Raw genomic sequence first — 20,099 nt, 5'->3', positions numbered from 1 at the left:
CTTCCCCCGCTGCCAGCGCGCATGCTCGGCGGGGCGCGCTGTGACGTTAGCGCGTCACGCACGGCGGCGCGTCGGTGCGGCGCGTCTCCACCCCCCGCCCCGGTAACCGGGGAAGCGGCGGCCGGCGGCTGCGGTGCCCGAGGGGTGAGTGAGGGGCTGGGGGCGCGGAGCGGGCTGGCGCGGCCGCCCCTTCCCTGCCGGCCAGCGGTACCTCCCGCGGGGCAGGCGACGGGGCCGCGGCCTAGCGCGGGCTGGGGCAGCCTGGGCCTGGGCCTGGCCCTCACAAAGGGCCCGCCCCCGCGGCGGGAAGGGCCGTGAGCGGCCCCGCACAGGGCCCAGGGAAACGCCGCCGCCCCCGTGCCACGCCCGCCCCGGAGCCGGGGGCTCTGCGCGGCGCCGGGCCCCCTGTCCTGCCCTGCCGAGCTCGAGGGAGGGAGGGAGGGAGGGTCGGGCGCCGGGGACGGGGTAGCTGGACGCGCCGCTGCGTCTCCCTCCGGTGCTGGGGACCCCGGGAAGGCTCCGCGCCGCGGAGGTTCTCACCGAGCCGGTGCTGTCGGGGAAGAGGCGCCCTGCAGCCTGCGGGGCGCGCTGCCCTCCGGCGCTGCCCTGCAGCCCTCTCCCTGCTCGCTCCAGGGCGCTCCCTGGGCAAGCTGACCGGATTTTGTACTTCTGCAGCTGTGCGACAGAATAAAAGAAGAATTCTCAGTATTTTCTGCAGTGGGACGAGGAAAAGCAAAAATGTCGATAAGCACAGTGAGGAAGAATCCTTAAAATCAGATGTTGTAACTTAAAAGATGTCTCACTGTGCTCTCAGCGGCAGTGTAAGGGTACACTTTTTGTCCATTTGTTGCACAGTTTGGTTTCTTATCTGCCACATGTCTGCAGGTGTGAGCGCTCCTGTGTCGGTGCAGGTGGGGCAGCAGGACACCCAGGCAACTGCTGCGGGGGAGAACCGAGCAGCAGTTTCCCCCGAAGTCTCTTAGCAAGCTCTGGTCTAGGCTTCAGGTTTATAGAGTAAGGCCCAAGCTGGTCAATGCTGCACAGGCAGCAGGAGCAGTATTTACTCTCAGATTATTTTGAAGTTGATTCTTTTGCCAGTGAATTCTGGTCTTACTGGAGAATTCTCACTGAATGGGAAGATTTGTGTAATAAAGCTTGTAGCCTTTGGCCTATCTAATTATAACCCACTTGAAAGCAGTGGGTGTCATACTCTCTTTGGCTGCCTTAAAGGTATGACTGACTTGACCATGCAGATGAAATAATGAAATTACTTGGAACAGAAAACTTATGTCTTTAGTAGATCAGTTCAGTTGTCGCTTCGTCTAACTTAAACGAGTTCAGGGCAGACGTATTATGTGGCGTATTTAAAACATGGTTTGAAAAATGTAGGTTGAAGAACATACATGTAGCTAAAGATGCTTTCTTAAGAAGAGTGAGTTGATTTTTCGCAGAAGTGTGCTTTGTCTCCTAATGGAGCTGCTTTGTGTGCTGCTTTGGGCCCGCTTTTCTAGAGGTGTCTGGATTGCAGTAGTGTGGTATTTACAAACCATGGAACACTCAAGGATGGGACTGTATGGACATGCCAAATATGTACCGAGCTGACTTTTCATGTCTTGTTCCTGCTGATGTTCAAAGTCCTGGCCTTGGGTTTGTTTGTCTTAGATTGCAAAACAGATGAAACAAGCAACATGTTAAATGTGCTTAAGTAATAGCTGAGGGACATGATCTGTTTTGAAAGACCGCCTTTTTTTTTTATTATTCTTTTATCGGATTATGGATACATTCATGCTTACAAGGAAAGAGCAAAGCCCAGTCCTTTTTGGGAAACAGTTCAAACTCTTGTCAGTCACATTTCCACAAGTCTGTCTATAATGACTGAAGTAATGCTCTTACAAGAAAAATCGTGACAATTGCATGTAACTGCCTAAAGCAGAGAGGGCATTAATTTGTCTTTTCTGAATTTAACAGGTATATTGGGGACATCATGAATTGGAATAAAGGTGGACCTGGTACTAAGAGAGGCTTTGGTTTTGGTGGATTTGCCATAACACCTGGAAAAAAAGAGGAGCCTAAGCTCTCTCAACAGTCTCATAGTGCTTTTGGAACAGCTGGTTCTTCTGCTGCATTTGCAAAATCAGGACCTCCTCAGCTGCCTTCTTTCTACAAAATTGGGTCAAAGCGAGCAAATTTTGATGAAGAGAATGCGTAAGTACAAGTTGTTTCCTGTGTTTATCTAGCTCTAGATTTTAGTCTTTTAAAGTTTCCAAGGTCAGGGACAGTATTATCTGTGATGTTTATGAGGTTTAGTTATTTAGGAAAGCCTGCTTAAGGATAAATACCTAACACTGCACGATGGTGTAACAGAACCCTGGTAGCTTTATGGCAGTAGCATCAAGAAAAACTGAGCTAGTCACATGCAGGAACTCCTACCTCTGTTCTGCAGCAGACTTTGGTGTCGCCCTGAACCAATTATTTACCTTTCTCTGGGTGTCAGCATGTCATCTGTAAAATCAGAATAATAATACATCCTTGTCTTTAAGTATATTTAAAAGACTCTTAAGACAATACCGCAACCCATGGAGAGATCTCCTCCCCTAGCTTTCCCCTCTCTAAGAACATATCTCAACTGTGAGGCTCAGTCAGCTCAGTCATATTGACGCTGGTGTGTTCAGAACTGGAGCCAAGCAGAATAAATTTGGGTGTCGTTTGCGCAGGGGAACATTCAGCTCCACAGTTCTTGACTAACCCTTCTATTAGCTGCACAAACATGTTGGATAGAAGGGAGGTCGGAAAAACATCCTATATTCAGCAGCCTGGGAGACCCACTCAAGATCAGTGTCATAATACCTATTTGCCCTGCCACCTCTTTTAGCTTACAACATGAATAATTGTAAATAAATACATCTCAACATCTTTTCCTATGTATTTACTGTATATATACTGTGTATATACTGACATTTATTATCCTCAGTGTGGGAAGCTTGACTCGGAAACCACGAAAGACAGCATGGTACTGTAGGCTCTGTGCTGACTGGGCCATTGTTCTTTTCTTTTCAGGTACTTTGAGGATGAAGAGGAAGATTCCAGCAATGTTGAATTGCCATACATTCCCGCAGAGAATTCCCCCACTCGCCAGCAGTTTCATTCCAAATCAGCAGACTCTGACAGCGATGATGATCCTCTGGAGGCATTCATGGCTGAAGTGGAGGCAAGACCCGGCTCGTGAAATGTTTATTAATTTTTGGAACTGTACTTTTCTCCAGTCAGGAGCAGCAAATGTCACTCACAGCTTTGGCAACTGTATTCAGAATGTCACTTACCTTTCGTTTTTTTGTGTGAGATGCTGTGTTATTTAGAACTCAAAGGTGGATTAGGTAGGGAGAGGGTAGATATGATTTACGATAGCCTAACTAACTGTTTTGAGCATGTCAAAACAATACAGCAAAGAGCATCGTGTGTCTCTGAATATGAAATTAATGGGTTTTGCATTTTTCGCTACCTGAATTGAAATAATTTGTATTTATCATGAGCTATTTCTTAGCTACAGTTCTGTTATTAGCGGGATTCTATCACTGTTTCCAGGAGGAATGAGGGGAATGTGGGGTTTTTTTCAACAACGTTGCTGCAAAGTTACGGTATATACATTTCAAAGCTATTTGTAGAAGTATTTATTTAGCATGATAAGGATATTGAACAAGAGAAAGTTTAGTCCAAAAAGTGTCGTCTCTGTGGCCTGATGATCTAGTTATGTAGAAACATTTTTCCCTTCCATGTTTTATCATCTTGGTCTTTTTAACATGTTATAATTTTATGACCTCTTAGGATCAAGCTGCTCGAGACATGAAGAGGCTCGAAGATAAAGACAAAGAAAAGAAGAATGTTAAGTAAGTTTTCTTTTATAATTCCCATGCCTGCCTGTGTCTTGTATGGTGCTAAGAGAATTCCAATGCATTTTGTTGATGATAATTGTTCTGTAGACAATCTAATATATACCTAGTAACCAGCATTAACCAGCGCATGATATCCCCCATGGGTAATGTTCTGTACAATAAAAACTGAATAATAGGAGGAAGGAATCCATGGTGGCATCCTGTGGTAAACTGAGAGTTCTCTCTTATGAGAAATCTTTCTAGGTCATGCAAATTGGGGCAGCACATTGTACTACCACCACTTTCCAAATCAACCTGAATAGTTTTTCTTCTTTCCACATCCATGCAGTGATCAGGTTGGTTTAGCTTAAAATTGCATTTATGTGAGGAAAATAATTCAGTGCTGCTCTGCCTGTAGTACTGGAGAATCTTCCAAACTTCAACTAGGTTTTAAGACATTCCCTGTAAAGCTGATACATTAGTTAGCACATGATAACTGGGATACTAAATTTGGAGTTTAAAAGCAGTTTACATTTTTACAGCTTATCTATCTGTTTTGACAAAGGAAAATAACTATGCTGTTGATTCTTGATATAAATGTCAGATGCATTGGTAGAACTTGCATTGCATGGGGTTGATCAGATTATACATGGTCCTGAAACAGAACACCGGATCCAAATCGCCACCTGGGGATGTTCTGAACTGGATTTGCACTTCCTGGCTCATATTCCTCTTCAGTTATGGGACTTCTGTAGCATCAAGAGCTTAGACCAGGATGATCTTTGATGTGGCTTCTACTGGGAAGACGGAATCCTAATCTTTCAGTCTCATTACTAGAAGTAAAAAGAAGTCTTTGCAGGGTCGCTGTTATGGTTGGCACCAAATACGAAAACTCCATGGGTTGGGATTATAAATGTTACTGAGTTGTTAGTGTTGTGTCTTCCACGAAATACGGAGCTCAGCACTAATCAAATGAAAGTATGGAGCTGAGTATGTGGAACACTTGCAGGGAAGTTTTTTTTTCTCCGCTTGTTTTTCCAGGGGTATTCGAGATGACATTGAAGAGGAAGATGACCAAGTGAGTTCCTATGCAGTCTTTCTATCTTCTTTTTTGTTGTTTTTGGGGTTTTTTTTTAACCTTCCCTTGCCAAATATATAAGTACTAGGTACAAACAAAACTCCAGTATCATGCACAGGTATCCGGACAATTCAGCAGGAAGCTCTAGTGGTTACCCTGCTGTCTCTACCCTTCTAGCTGTTTCACTAAAAAAAAAGAAGAGTACTAGGAGACAATTTCATTCTTTTTTACTCTGTTTAAGAAGATTTTTTTCAGTCAATCTGAACTTGAACTTCCTGTACACGTTTTTCAGTATCTGAAAGTCTCAACAAATTTGAAATTAGCAGAATCAACTAACCAGGAGCACCAGTGAGAGGCTGTTAAATGTGGAGGCTATTTGCAATGAAATTTCATGTCTGTTAAGAGCAAGAATTGGGCTTTTTGCTCTTTATTTTTGGAGGACATCCAGTTCTGATTGGGGATTATAAGCATCACTGTAACAAACAGTAAACAAAGAGGAAAGACTTCATTTCAAAACATACCTTACTACTAAGTTCTAATTAATAACTGTTGTGTTACTTGCAGTAATGCAAAGCATGGAAGCACGGTTGTCTGGCCTTGAGGCCTTTGCTTCCAATTTGGTGAGCGTAGCTGTGCTAAAGTTTGAGCAAAGGTGACTTTAACTTGGGGACAGCTGTTTTCCAAGTGCATTGCATGCATATCTATGTGACTGAGTGATAATTGGCCACGCAAACGAAAAAGCCAGACAGGTTTATACATATATTTGTAGTTGAACCTTGCTTTAAAAATCTGGTCTTAAATATTTGCTTGAAAGTCAAGTGAGACTGCTGTTTTCTCCATAAGAATATCTTGGTGTGCCAGCAAGATTCTGAGAGAGACATACATGTTTGTGAGTTGTAAGGATGGCATACGACAGTGGTGATAGTGACTTCAAACTTGGGCTTGTGTTGAAGGACTCTTCTGAAATAGTTTCCCGTTTGCTGTTGACTCTCTCCGTGAAAAACAGATATCTATTTTCATTTCTTAGAGTCTAGTTAGGGAAGTGGAGAAACTGTCTTTGGCATAGTGTGTTTAAAAAAACATAAACATCATGCTTAGTAACATTGTGTTCTCTGTTTAAAAACCTGCAGTGTTTGCACTTCGTTCATGTGGAAATAAGAACAGATTCTTCCATTGTTTAAGCATAACAGGTCTTGGTAGAAGTTGTTAAGCAGACATGTAAGAGAAGTTTAGTTTTTAAAAGCATTTTGTGCTCTAACTGACACTACAGTTTTCTTCATTTGTACTTACTGTCCTTCTGGACATAACTGTTGGTATTTATTAGAAGAATCAGTCCTAGTGAACGTGGTTGTTTTTTCTCTCAGTGGTGGGTGTGAAAGCAAACAGCTCTCTAGCATATACATAATTTAAACAAATCTAGCAGCATTTTTGTATCCTATTGTATGTGATTTTACTGATATGTTTTGCTGCAGGAAGCTTATTTTCGCTACATGGCTGAAAATCCCACTGCTGGTGTGGTCCAAGAAGAGGAAGAGGATAACCTGGAGTATGATAGTGATGGGAACCCAATTGCACCGTCCAAAAAAATCATTGATCCTCTCCCACCTATTGATCATTCAGAGGTAGGAAGTTTATTCCATTCTGTTCTGTCTGAGGCATTTAGAAAGCAGGTCTGTGCTTCTGTCCCTGTAGTATTTCAGTGCTGTGCTACCTAAGTCATACTAAAGATTCTTGAAATAGCTTTGTGTTAAACAAATGTTCTTGCAGACAATTAAGAACTTCTGAGAAAAAGAACTCTTCCCCTCCAAAACTAAGTGTACAGAGAGAGAATCTCGAGTCCCAAACTAACTCGGTAGTTACCCTTGCAGATTGAATATCCACCGTTTGAGAAAAATTTCTATGATGAGCATGAGGAGATCACCAGTCTCACCCCGCAGCAAGTGGTGGAGTTACGTCATAAACTTAATCTCCGGGTAAGCGGGTCACAAAATGATCCTCCTAGGATCTTTTTTCTCCCTATGGTTTTTTTTGGATTGTCTTAGCAGTTTTAATGAGGAAACTCCAGCTTTTGAATACCAAGCCTCTCGGATACCTTCAGTGACTTTGATTTAAGGGAGCCTGATTTTCCTTAGCAGTTCTTGAAAGTCTTCTCCAGATTTTTCAGAGTGGGCACCGAAGATTGCCAGTTGCATGGTTGCACTTGGATTAAAGAACTCCAGAGCTAGGAACTGAAACTGGAACTATTATCTGAAAGAATTAGTTTTTTGCCATTTGTGACATGTTAGTGTGGTGACTCTCTATGAAGGGAATTATTTGGGGAAGACCAATTATACAAGGAAGGCGATAAGATGTTTAGTAGCTTATGTCGATGGACAATTTATCTAAATTTTTATACCTGAAAGTCTTATTTACATAACACATCTGGAATTTTTACCTAGTTAAACTTATATCTATTCAGAAAGTAAAAGGCCATTTTCAGAGGCAGACACGCCTTTCTTTTGGTTTCATTTTTGTACAGATTCTTCTTTGTTTTTCTCTTACTGTTCACGAGGCAAAGATATGTTTCTGTTTCTAAGGTGTCTGGTGCTGCTCCTCCACGGCCTGGCAGTAGTTTTGCTCATTTTGGGTTTGATGAGCAACTTATGCATCAAATTAGGAAATCCGAGTATACCCAGCCGACTCCTATACAATGTCAGGTGAGTGTTGTTACTTCTCTAACACCTAAGGAAAGCTACTGAAACATATGCAAAAGTCCCTAGTCCATATGAGGATGTATTACAGATCTAGTTTCCTATAAAAACCTGTTAAAGAGAAGAATAATCTGTATTTTTCTAGGAAAATGGCTTTGGTATTATTTAAATAGGGGTTTACCCCCCAGCTTTTTTCTTGTCAAATGACCACTGTAAATATATCCATGGTTTTTTCCTCATTTTTTTCTTAGTGAAGACTGAAGAACATTTAAGTGACATCTCTTGCTTATAGAAATGTATGAAAGGTTTTTTTGGGTTGTTGTTTTTTGGGTTTGGGTGTTTTTTAAAAATTGTGTTAAAAACAATCATAGCAGTAGCTGAGTAAAGAGCCATACATCGACTTTATTCCTTTAAACAGCTTATATTTGAATGTCTTGTGACTAGAAGAGGTATGCAACAAGGCATTTTTCTCATTTCTTTTGGCAGTTGAAATAAATGCTCTGTGAACTGGACCATTTAACTGGTCATTCCTTGGAGAGCTGTGCAAGCAAAAGGGATTCTGCTGCATATGTAGATTGATTACCATAAGTAATTAAGGTTATCGATAACATAACTAGAACCGCACCACCTCACATGCTTTTTTTGAAGTATAAAAAATGACGTGGCGCTATATCTAGGGCATGTGTATTAGGACCTTAGCCCATGCTATTTGTAAAAAACAGTGGTTGAGAGGTCCTTATAGCAGCAGTAGGGATGAACTGAGGACTTCAGCACTCTGAATGTTTACAGAAAGAATAGGCTCAAAGAATTTATTTTTAGCATTCTTACAGCTGATGAGATGCATTTGTGTACATGTAAATGTATCCTTGGGATGTTGTGCAGTACCCAAACATTGATTTCATATAGGACACCAACAGTCAGAATATGGTAATTGCTTCCAGCCTTAAAACAAACTAATTCAGATCTGAATTTGGCAGTAAAACTGTGTAAGCTTCGACCTGTGTTACTGTGAGTCGTCTGTAATGTGCTTTTCTCTTGTTACCTGAGTTTTCATGTAATATCTAGTACAAGAAGATGCTAAGGTAGGCATAATATGGGTTTAGAATCTCCTTATTTTTAGGGTGTACCAGTTGCACTAAGTGGCAGAGATATGATTGGGATAGCTAAGACTGGAAGTGGAAAAACAGCAGCCTTCATCTGGCCGATGTTGATTCACATCATGGATCAAAAGGAGCTTGAACCAGGGGATGGTCCCATTGCCGTGATTGTCTGCCCGACCAGAGAGCTTTGCCAACAGGTAAATGTGTAGTAATCCTATATGTGTCATACAGTATTGTTATAGAACATGACAAAATTCTGGGCAGAAATTATCAGAGAACCTCTGTAAACTATTTAAAAAAACTACCCCTGTTTATTAGTGGTGTGGCTCCCGTATAAGCTCACAATTCTTTCCTACAAAGTCTTATTGAAGGATCATAGCAAATCTGAAATTGTACATTTTTGCACAGTGCTACTATATTATTTCCAAGTATTAAGAATATTGTGGATGCATTGCCACCAATTCTCTGCGTAAAATGATAGAGCCTGGAGGTTAAAATTATGGTTGGACGCTTAAATAGGTTTCTCAAACTACTGGAAATTATCCACAAGCATTGAAGTATTCAGCCCTGAGGATTTCTGAATGATTTCATTAAGTTATTAGCTGAAAATTATTTCAGAAGCTGGACTGTATTTCTAAGGCAGGTGTATTTTCTCAGATCTGTCTCACGTGAACTGTGACGTGCTTTGTTTACAATTCTCAGATCCATTCCGAATGCAAGCGCTTTGGTAAGGCGTACAATCTGCGCTCTGTAGCTGTGTATGGAGGAGGAAGCATGTGGGAGCAAGCCAAAGCGCTCCAGGAGGGCGCAGAGATAGTTGTCTGCACACCAGTAAGTACCTGTATGCACACAGTACAACATTTTGTTGCTAGACTGAAGCTGAGACAGATTTTTAATAGCACTGGTGAGGCAGAAATTGTTCTCTGATTAATGAAACCTAGATTCTTCACAAGTTATCAGATGTTGAGAGCAAATATGCTGGGATTATTCTTCTCCCAGGAGGAACTGAAAGACATTAAGTATGGTCTCCGATAGGAGACAGAGTAGCAAGCAAGATCTGCTTGAATCGGTGTCAGTTGTGTGCGATACCAGCTTCTGATTGCTGAGCCTTAAATCCATGAAGAAAATTCCCAGAATGTCATGAACTTGAGTGCCATCTTCCTGAATCAGTGTAGAGCCTGTGGCAGTAATGCTGAAGGGTTGAATGGGTATTGATACTGAACCAGTGATTTAAATGAGCGCTTATTGCAAAGAATAGTTACAAACTTGGGCAAAACAGAGCAGCTAATGGTTGGAGGAAGTTTTATTGTGGCTGTTTATTGGTCTACTGGGCAAGAAAACAAAGTATGAAGAGCTCCCTTGCCAAAAATTGTGGGGTTAAGTAGCTAGTTTGCATTTAAAATTTAATTGTGGTGAAGAATGGGGAATTTTAGGATCTCAGCACTGTTAAGCTTGAAAAAACAGTCTTACAGTTCAGCTTGTCAAGCATAGTTGAAGAGAGTTTTAGGAATCTGTTTCTATGACTTGAATATCGACACTTCTAGACTGAAGCCTTGAGATGTTTTCTGTTCTGAGTCTCTGGTGAGGATAAAAAGCAGTTAATGGAAGGATGTATATATTAACATTTTTTTAAAATATGCTTTAAAAACTTGGCTTTTGTTGTTTCGGTTTTTTTAATAGGGTCGTTTGATTGATCATGTGAAAAAGAAAGCTACAAACCTTCAAAGAGTCACTTACCTTGTGTTTGATGAAGCTGACAGAATGTTTGATATGGGTTTTGGTATGTAATGAACAAAGGTCACTGTTTTGGAAAGCAGTGGTGTCCGGTTCCCAGATTAGCAGGACTGTTTATAACCCCTGTAGCTTTATATACTTGAAAATACATTAAGCGAATACTTATAGACAAAACTCCTATTTAAAGATCAGTATCTGTTGCTGTTAAGAGATCAGCAAAGTCCTGTTGATGTTGAAGTCCAAGAAGCTGATTTTTATCTTAGAGTTGCTGAATAACTTTTGGGCAAGCCACTTCAGTGCTTTGTATCAGTGTGTACAAACTGCTGGCGTTAAAATAACTTTCTACTTCTTTGGAAGAAGTTTGGTCATTCGGATCTGGATGATTTTGAGTATGTGCTCAAGCATCATGGGACATAGCAAAGATCTGACAGTACTGTGATCCTGCAAAAGGAGGAAGACACTTGTGAAATGTACAGGGTATGCATGGATTCAGCTAGGATCTTTGCTTACGGAATATTTTGCTGAAGGGACTTCCAAAAGTTTCTTTGTACAGCAAAGGAACTTCGATTGCGCAGCAAAAAGCACTTGGAAGTCACAGTAAAATTAAATACTGAATGAGAGGCACTCATTCATTCCATTGTTTTTTGTTAAATAAAACAATGAAGTTGCATTCTGAGTGATTCTACTAAATAATGAGCATACAATGTTGATTATGGAGCATTTTTCCTCTCCTTTCCAGAATACCAGGTTAGATCAATTGCAAGCCATGTACGTCCTGACAGACAGAGTAAGTATAAGCATGTTTCAAAATAAACTGAGAGCTGAAGGAGGCTACATGGTGGGCTACCCATTAAGAGTCTGGAACTTGAATTTCCTGTTCTTGGCACAGCCACACAATGAGACTTCTGCAAAAGTCCGCTGGTGGTGTTCTCGCTGTGGCGTGTTGGGATGGAGCACTTGTGAAATGTGGGCATTTAACCACGCTCTTCATCAGTCTGTAATCCCACCACAGACTGTAATCAAAGATGATGAGCTGAACTAATATTCATATGGTTTGAGATTCTGTGTTGTAGGCTGCCATGAAAGAAAGTTTGCTGTAGTGCCATATATTATCAACGTCTTATTTCAGATGCCATAAAATGTAATTTTCATTAGAACCAGTAAAACAGACTGTCGCTTCAGATCACTGATAGCTAGCACAGCCGTACAGGTCCTCATTCACAAGATCTGTGCAGTGTGTTCACAGTTCTGAAATAAAAGTTTTTTTTTCAAGGAGTTCAAATATCGTTTTTCTTTTAGCCCTCTTGTTCAGTGCCACCTTCCGTAAGAAGATTGAGAAATTGGCCCGAGATATTCTGATCGACCCAATTCGAGTTGTGCAGGGAGACATTGGAGAGGTAATTCCATGATACTTCTGAGACAGTCAGAGAAATGAACTGTTCAGTTTCTGTTGTCTGAAATTTAAGTTAAACTGTGGTAATTGTCATTTATATTTAAGAGCAAATACTTTGTGCTTAACAAAAAGTAGTAAAGTTTCCAGTGGTTTTTTTGCAGGTTTTTTTTCTTGACCTTTCTGCCAACAAATACTCTTCTGTTGATGGGAGGTTTCATCCAGGAGTGAAACATTAATGCAGTGACTGATGTATTTTTTTATTATTTTTATTAAGCTGAGTCAATGGGCATATCCTTTTGTTTTGTCTCATAAGTATAAATAAAGCAATTGCAGGTTTTGCAATGAAGGATTTGAAACTTAAACTGTAGTATCTTTCAGCTGGTTTATGTGGGAATGTTGATTCTATATTTGCTTGGCAGTAGCAGCTGAACTATTAGCAGACCAGGGATTTGGTAATAAGTCGATGAGGTGGACAGATGTGTACGTGCTGTGGAGAAACTTTGCTTATAGTATATGAAAACTTGAGAAATTTCACAAGATGCCTTCAGAACATTTTTCTTTTAACCAGTTCTCTGCATTTTTTTTTTCCAATCAGGAATGTGAGGCGTGCCTTTGTAACAAAAAAAATTAACAGCTACCTGAAGCCCTTCTTTCTGGGAAACTGTTTTTTCTAAATTTTGCTTAAAAAAAAGAAGCAGCTTTCCTAGCTCAGTCACAGGGTTTCTATTCCTTGATCTGCATTATTACTCTGAGAGCATCATGCTTGAAATAATTAATATTTGAATGTGTAAAAATTAAATCTTTCTGAGAAACTGCCAGATAGGGCTGTGAGCTCTGCTGCATTTTTATCACTTGCAACACGGCGGGTGTAGGGAGTCTGTTCTTGCCTCTCCTCTTCCTGACTCAAGTCACAGCTCTCAGGATTACTTTCTCTGATCACCATATGAATAACTTCTGCTGATGAGCATCCTCTCCATCTCAGACCCTGCTCTTGCAGTCTGTTGTAGTTGTTAATAGCATCTTGTCGCAAGAGCATCGGCATTGCACGTACCCGTCTTTAGATCAGTAGGGTGCTAAACTGCAGCATGTCAAAGACTGCACTTTGCCTTTCACATTTAGCAAAGAGTAGCTCATTTAGCCCTGCCTTTTCTGCACTGTGAAAATGAAGTGGTCAGCAGTTAAGCAAGAGCTGAAGACTTTGAGAGGAGAATTTTGGTCCCCTGCTTCTCCACTTTTTATTCTCACACCTAGTTTAAATTCCTCATTTGTTCTGCCATCTGTTTTTGTTTGCCATACTGTCCTTTCTGTCCTGTGTTATTGCTTGTCGTATTTCTCCCTTTAGGCAAATGAAGATGTTACCCAAATTGTGGAGATTTTCCCCTCTGGCCCTAGCAAATGGAACTGGCTAACTCGACGCCTCGTCGAGTTCACATCGTCTGGGAGCGTTCTCCTGTTTGTCACCAAGAAGGCAAATGCAGAAGAGCTGGCCAATAACCTCAAGCAGGAGGATCATAATCTGGGGCTGCTTCATGGTGACATGGACCAGAGTGAGAGGAATAAAGTCATTTCAGAATTTAAGAAAAAGGGGATCCCAATACTGGTAGCTACTGATGTGGCAGGTATGTGACTTTCTAAGTAACAGCAGCTCATCCAAGTTGTAGATATCAGCAGAAAAATAATACATTTCAGTGGCAGGCAAAAGGTTGGCTTCTGCACCTGCTGGGCACTGTGTTCCAGATGTTTTTCAGAAGTACACAGTTAGTACGGGGTTTTATTTTTAAAATCCTCTAATGATGTTTAAATTACAGTCTGACAGATATTTTTTTAATCTACAGAAAGAAAATAAGCTGTTTCTTAAGGAAGTAGTTACTATTTGTTAATCAGCTGACACATGCTTAAATGAAGAGGAGACAGACACACTTGAAGCCTTCTCTAGAACAGCTTTTGTACCCAGATGTTTAGCTGAATAAAGAGAGAATTTCAAAGCCCTTTAACAAAGCCCTCTCTCTTCCTTGGAATAGCAGTCATTTAAAGAGATCTCTTCCATCTCCAATCCTGTGAACTTGTACTTATACTACTGTTAGAGAAGATACTACTACAGTAAGACTTCTAGTCTACAAAGGGTGTCTTAACTGGGGCATGTTCCTGTGGAAACTCCTTTTGTGTGCTGGAGCAGAATTAAGTGATATGCTGGTATGAATGGGATTGTTTTGAGTTAATTTGGGATAATCACACTTAGCACTATGTTGTTCTTCATTACAGCTCGTGGGTTAGATATCCCTTCCATTAAGACTGTCATCAATTATGATGTGGCTCGGGACATAGATACACACACCCACAGAATTGGTCGTACTGGCAGAGCAGGGGAGAAGGGAGTTGCCTACACTCTGCTGACTCCCAAAGACAGTAACTTTGCTGGTGATCTCGTCAGAAATCTGGAAGGCGCTAATCAACATGTTTCCAAAGAGCTGTTGGATCTAGCAATGCAGGTATGAACAAGCGAAAGTACGAACTTCCTCGAGTAGAGGAAGATTCCTTCCATGATTAGCACAAAATCAGGAGCTCAGGGACTTGTTTCTGATTCCATCATGTGTAAGCAGTGACCTTTTGGCAATCTATACTGGTTTTAAGTAGGCTTTCTAGTGGTTTTAATGGCCTTTGAAAGAATCCATGAAGACATGAAGATTTTGGAACACAGTAATATAATCTATATTGGGGTCAAGCACTGCCTAGGAAATTGGGAGCTGTAATCTAGCTGATGCCAGCAGAGCGCTCCAGCTTCACTATCTCATTACAGTCAGATTTTCGATGTGCGTTTATGGCAGGCACCTGGAAAATGCAGCTTAGTTGAAAGCTAAACTAGAAAATAGTTGCAGGGACATTCTACTCTGTGAAATAGTTGTTGCTTGATCATTATACCTGCTTTGCAGTGCTGTCTGGCAGGCTTGCTATATATAGGTATGACGGAGAGCTGAAGCAATTGTGCTTTGCGCCACTGTACTCGTCAGCTCTTTAAGTTCTTGTCTTTTGCTGCCCATGTAGCTACAAGAGAGCAAAGGCTTTTTGGTAATTCCCAAATTCAGAGATGGATTAGCATGCTTGTGGCTTCATTGCCAAGCAGCTTGGACACCAGCTGTTAGAAGCAAATATTTTTTCTGAAGTACAGAGACAGCGTTTTCAGATTTGTGAGGCAGAGCTCCACAGGCTGCCTTCGAGAAGAGAATATAGAAGCTGAAAGGCTTGGCTTACTGGCGCCTTCAGATTTGAAGAAACTATAGGGCGTAAGAAGAGGTGCAGCCAACCATTATTTAAAAGCCTGGTGACAGGAAGTCTGGTTGGACTGCCGTTTCCTGGTCACTGCTTGTTGCAGGAAGCTTTTCTGACAGAAACCTCATTTCTCCTTAGCCAGGCAGTGGGCTAAATAAATAAAACCCAGGTATGAGCAAGTCCAGAGCTCCCAAGTGAATGGCATTAGAATGGCATTTATTCCTGGGTTTATTAGTATGCAAAGCCCCAAAACTTTAACATGGATGGAAGTTCAGGGCACAAAACTAGTTTTCATAAAAAGCATTTGTAACAAAAAGCTTCAGACCCACGTGACAGAACTGTCTACAGCTTAGTTTCAAAGTGCTGTAGTCTGTCACTCCCATCCCCTTGCAACAGCTGTGTTGTTGAATGAGAAACAGTTTCTTTATATTTTTCTTTTGAAATGCTCAAAATCTTTCTTTTCTGAGCCTCATTACAGGCATTTATGAAGCTTCTTATTCCCTGTGTTGAGGAGCATTTGTCCTTCTTTTGTACAGAATCCGTGGTTCCGGAAATCACGTTTCAAAGGAGGAAAAGGCAAGAAGCTAAATATTGGTGGTGGTGGCTTAGGATACCGTGAACGTCCTGGTCTGGGATCAGAAAATTCTGTAAGTTGAGATGCTGAAGAAGTTGTTTACAAATTCTTGGAACTTTTAAACTTGGTATTGACGACTTTAAAAAAATCTTAGTACTGGAATATAGCCTCTGCTTTGAAAGTTTTTCACAGCCCAGAATCTTTCAGAGTTAGTATCAGTAATATCTCAAGGGAAACTGTCCTGTGGTGTTATCCTCTTGTCAAGAGCTACCTTCTATAGGGCCAGAGTAATCTGGAAGGTTTGGATTCTTCCAAAAATAGACTGTCAATGCAAAATAAATGCTAATAAACTACTTGAAAAGCCATTTCCAGGCTGATTCTTGGCAGCAAGAAGTCTTGCAGCATTCGTAACACTTACTAAGGTATGTCCATGCTAGGAAAACAGCTCACTGCCCATGTGTACGGGGACAGAGTTTAACTGTAGATGTGTTGAAAACACATCATGTTCAGCATCCTTCCAAAAGTCACCGCTGAAGCCATGTTCACACTCTGTCTTGGCTATGACCTCTGTGAAAGCCTCCGTTTGGTTGCATTTGGCTTTTGCTTGTACTATAAGGAGCTGGGAAAAGCAGTTACACTGTTGATTAGTGAGTCACTAAGACTTAATGCAGCTTTACTTTTCTGTTGCCCTCAAGGTCGTGGGGCAAACTGTTCCGCTGCTCAGTGCTATCCAGAAGTTTCTCATGCATTTTCTGTGCAGCCTGCTCTAGGTGAACCTGCTTTAGCAGAGAGTTGGCCTGGATGATCTCCAGAGATCCCCTCTAACCCCGACCAGACTGTGATTCTGTGATCCTCAGTAGATGTATTTCCAGAGTGCAGGGTCAAGACAGATGTGGAGAATGGTTGAATTGAAAGTGTCTGTGTTGGATAAATCTCTCCAGTTGTCCTTTGTCTTTTTGCATAGGACCGTGGAAACAACAACAGTGTCATGAGTAACTATGAGGCATACAAGCCGTCCACTGGAGCAATGGGAGACAGACTTACAGCAATGAAAGCAGCTTTTCAGGTTGGTTCAATGATTTGTACTCCCAAGTTCTAACTCAGGAGGAAAGGACGTGACATGGGAAAAATTTTACTACTGATGATTCAAGACAATTATTTTTTTTCTCCCCTGAAAATGCAGAAACACTAGATTTTAGGGAAGGTGAGCGTTGTAGCTGTGGCCATGTCTCATCCACTTGGAGCACGTGCTCAGCATTGCAGGCCACAGTAGTAGAATTAGTATGCAGGCTGGACTGAACATAGTTGCACCAAGTTAATTTGCCAAACTTAGTTTTCTGCTGCCTCTGCTCTCTTTCCTTTCGGATTCTGCGCCTAGGCTTGATCCTATTTAGGTTGCTTAGCAGCAGTAGTGTAATTGCAATCAAAAGAAATGGGGAACTGAGAAACTCTTCAGTATAAAAATTAACCCCATGGTATAGGAGTACCCTTGTTTCTGTGGTCTGGTAGCAGATGTCCGTTACTAATTCTGTGTACGTAAGCACAGCAGGAATGTAATCACTCCAAAGCTGACTTTACAGGAACTCTTTTTTTTTCCTAGGGGGTCCCCAGAATTCCAGATAGGCTTGTTTGCATGATGATTGCGTGTTTTGTGGTGCAGTGTAGAGGCAAACATGCTCTCTTTTTTTCTTTCTGTCTCTTTCCGGCAGTCCCAGTATAAGAGCCACTTTGTTGCTGCAAGCTTAAATAATCAAAAGACTGGTAGCTCTGCTGCTGGTGCTAGTGGCTGGACCAGTGCTGGGAGCTTGAACTCAGTACCGACGAGTTCAGCACAGCAAAATGCTGCAAGTCCTGACAGCCCAATTGCAGCTGCCGCAGCAGCAAAAGGTGTTCCAGGTTTCACCAGCACGGGGAATTTGAGTAGCGTTCCTACCTTTCCAAGTATGGGAGTACAGGGCTTCAACAACACCAATGCCAGCAGCAGCAATCGAGAAGGCAGCAGCAGCGGCAGCACCAGCCTTGCCACTGCTGGCGGTGGCGGTGGCAGCAGTGGTGGCGGCAGCGGTGGTGGTGGTGGCAGCGGCGGCGGCATTGTCAGAGAACGATACAATGACAACCGGAACAGTCGCCACAACGAGGTCCCACGCCGTGGAGAGGGTGGTGGTCGTGGAGAGGGTGGTGGTCGCTACAATGAAGTGCAGCGCCATGGAGAAGGAGGCGGTCGCCACAGTGACGGTTACCGCCATGGAGAAGGCCGACATGGCGACAACCATCGCCACGGTGAAAGCCGGCACTTCGCTGATGTGGGCAGTGGCAATCGCAATAATGGTGATAGCAGGAGTAGCAACGAAGGTAGGAACAACGAGAGCAGGAATGGTGAGAACAGGAAGGAAGCCAACAGCCGAGACAACAAGACAGATGGTTTTGCTGTCCCAGAGCCCCCAAAGCGTAAGAAGAGCCGGTGGGACAGTTAAAAGCTGGTGTTACACAGCCTAGAATCTCTGCAGGTAGTGTTGTCTTTTTCCAGAGGATTTCTTGGGGGTTTTTGGTAACTGGTTTTTGAGCAGCTGGGAGAAGAGAAGGAAATGATGAAAACTCCTTGTGCAAGTCTGGGCTGGTACATCTGTGGACAGATTCACTCTAATGATGTGTGCACACAATGCTTAGTCAAAAAGAAATCATTTTGATAAAGCTCCCTGGGTTCTGCTTTTAAACATTCAGTGCTCAAATGACTCTTCGCTGGATTTAAACAGATCTTCTTGACAAGGAAGAAGCTGTTTCATGTCCTTGGAACATTAAGAAACTGTTGTCCATAGAAGTATAAAGTAGTCTGTTCTTAACCAGCGTTCACAGTTAAAGAACCAGTCCATCTAGAGATGCTCAGGACCCACCTGTTAAACATTAATCTTTCAGCAATTTGTTCAGTATGGTGAGTTCTTCCCCAGTCTCTTTCTTTTCACATATTTTCTTAACCCCAAATCATTTGTCCTCCAGGTTGCCCCTTACATTCTCTCCTCATCAACTAAGAATGTGTCAGTTGATGTTGCTGAAGATGGGATGAAGCAAGTTGGTTTTCTTTCCTTTTTTTTTCCTTGCCTTTTTTTTTTTTTTTAAATGAAGCTGTTCAATGGATCCCTCTCCAGCCCAGCTAACTACAAATTCACCTGATGGACTCCCTGGCTTGTTTGTGCTCAGTACATCAATTCCAATCCCATTGCCCATGTATTCTTTTGTTTTAAAGAACGTCGTCTTTCTTAATAACCTTCATTTTGGTGGAAGCCTGCATAGCAAACTTGTCTCTCTGCTGTGCCTATGCACCCTCTGTTATGAGAGGGTTGAATGCTTTCTTCAAATTAAAAACAAAAAAAGGGAAAAAATGTAGATACACCACAACAATCAAAGGCTGGTGCCCCCCATGAAGCGTAGCTAAATGAAGAGGCTTCATTCAGACATTCAGGGACCTGCTGCTCAGAAGCCTTTAGGGAGAACCTGAAAAGCAATTGATGAAGAACAACAGTTTGAATATTGCCCCATATTGGACACATGTAGTTAAAACTGTAAAATCTTGCTTGACTGTTTTTAACTCGTCATGTGTATTATCAGTTTTTTAACTTCTTTTTCTTTTTTTTCTTTTTTTTCTTTTTTTTTTTGCACCATAAAGGTAAGGAAGAACTCTTTTGTTGAAACACGTCAGCACCCACTGCTGTCTTGTTTCTGCTGAAAGAAGTATCAGAAACTGTCAGGGTTTTGTGACATTGTGATGTTTTCTTTATCAGCTGTGCATTTACTTTCTGCTTGCTCTAGTAAATGTTTTATTACTGGTACAAAAACATCTAGCATGTGCTTTTTATTCTCAATTTCTTCCGTTAGCTGTTCTGGTATTTGGATGGAGATTTGACTGTGTTCCTTTTTTTTCACCAGAAGTTGATTTCCTGTTGTTTTTCTCAGTTATCTTTCACCCCAAACTGTTTTCAAACCCTGTTTTAGCTTCAAAGCCTCCTGGGGAATAGATTTTTCTCCATTTTAGAAGTGGGAAGGATACAGCCCAGGACATGTCGCTTATCCCAGGCTTTCATGGGGTCATTTGTTGACCTGGAAAGAGAACTCTGCAACAGTCTTGTGATCTGGCTTGCCTGTTTCAGTTAAGACACCAACTTGATTATTTGGCCCCCCTCACTAACTAGCTCTAATCTGTTGGGGGTTTGTAAAGATAGCTTCCATTTGAGTTCCCTCATCATGGTCTAGGCAGAAACCTCATTGCACTGGTTTGAGCTCTGAGTATTCAGCATTAAGACAAATATGTCCAGGGCAGATGCGGCAGGGGTTTAGAAGATGTTGTACTCCCCTTTCCTTGTCACACTTAAGGTTTATCACTCTGCACAACTAAAGATTTG

The 20,099-nt window shown here is 41.9% G+C and overlaps 1 protein-coding gene across 2 annotated transcripts; it reads left to right on the top strand.

The window, feature by feature from the left end:
• Positions 1-21: 21 nt before the first annotated feature.
• DDX42 (DEAD-box helicase 42) lies at positions 22-19,535 on the top strand. 2 transcript variants are annotated; one of them, XM_056362771.1, is made up of 18 exons: positions 22-144; positions 1,969-2,205; positions 3,058-3,208; positions 3,823-3,884; positions 4,911-4,947; positions 6,420-6,569; positions 6,816-6,920; positions 7,524-7,643; positions 8,758-8,934; positions 9,440-9,568; positions 10,418-10,517; positions 11,211-11,258; positions 11,771-11,868; positions 13,207-13,483; positions 14,127-14,353; positions 15,668-15,778; positions 16,670-16,771; positions 17,415-19,535. In XM_056362771.1, the coding sequence occupies exons 2-18, from the start codon at positions 1,985-1,987 to the stop codon at positions 18,177-18,179; spliced, it is 2,880 nt and encodes a 959-aa protein (XP_056218746.1). In that variant the 5' UTR covers positions 22-144; positions 1,969-1,984; the 3' UTR covers positions 18,180-19,535. The 2 variants fall into 2 exon arrangements, with proteins under 2 accessions (XP_056218746.1, XP_056218747.1); XM_056362772.1 differs by lacking the exon at positions 22-144 and adding an exon at positions 693-821.
• The last annotated feature ends 564 nt before the right edge of the window (positions 19,536-20,099 follow it).

The sequence above is a fragment of the Falco biarmicus genome, chromosome 17, assembly GCF_023638135.1.
Source record: "Falco biarmicus isolate bFalBia1 chromosome 17, bFalBia1.pri, whole genome shotgun sequence".
NCBI classification, from domain to species: Eukaryota; Metazoa; Chordata; class Aves; order Falconiformes; family Falconidae; genus Falco; species Falco biarmicus.
Note: the sequence above shows the minus strand (reverse complement) of the source record. Positions and strands in the feature narration are given on the sequence as shown.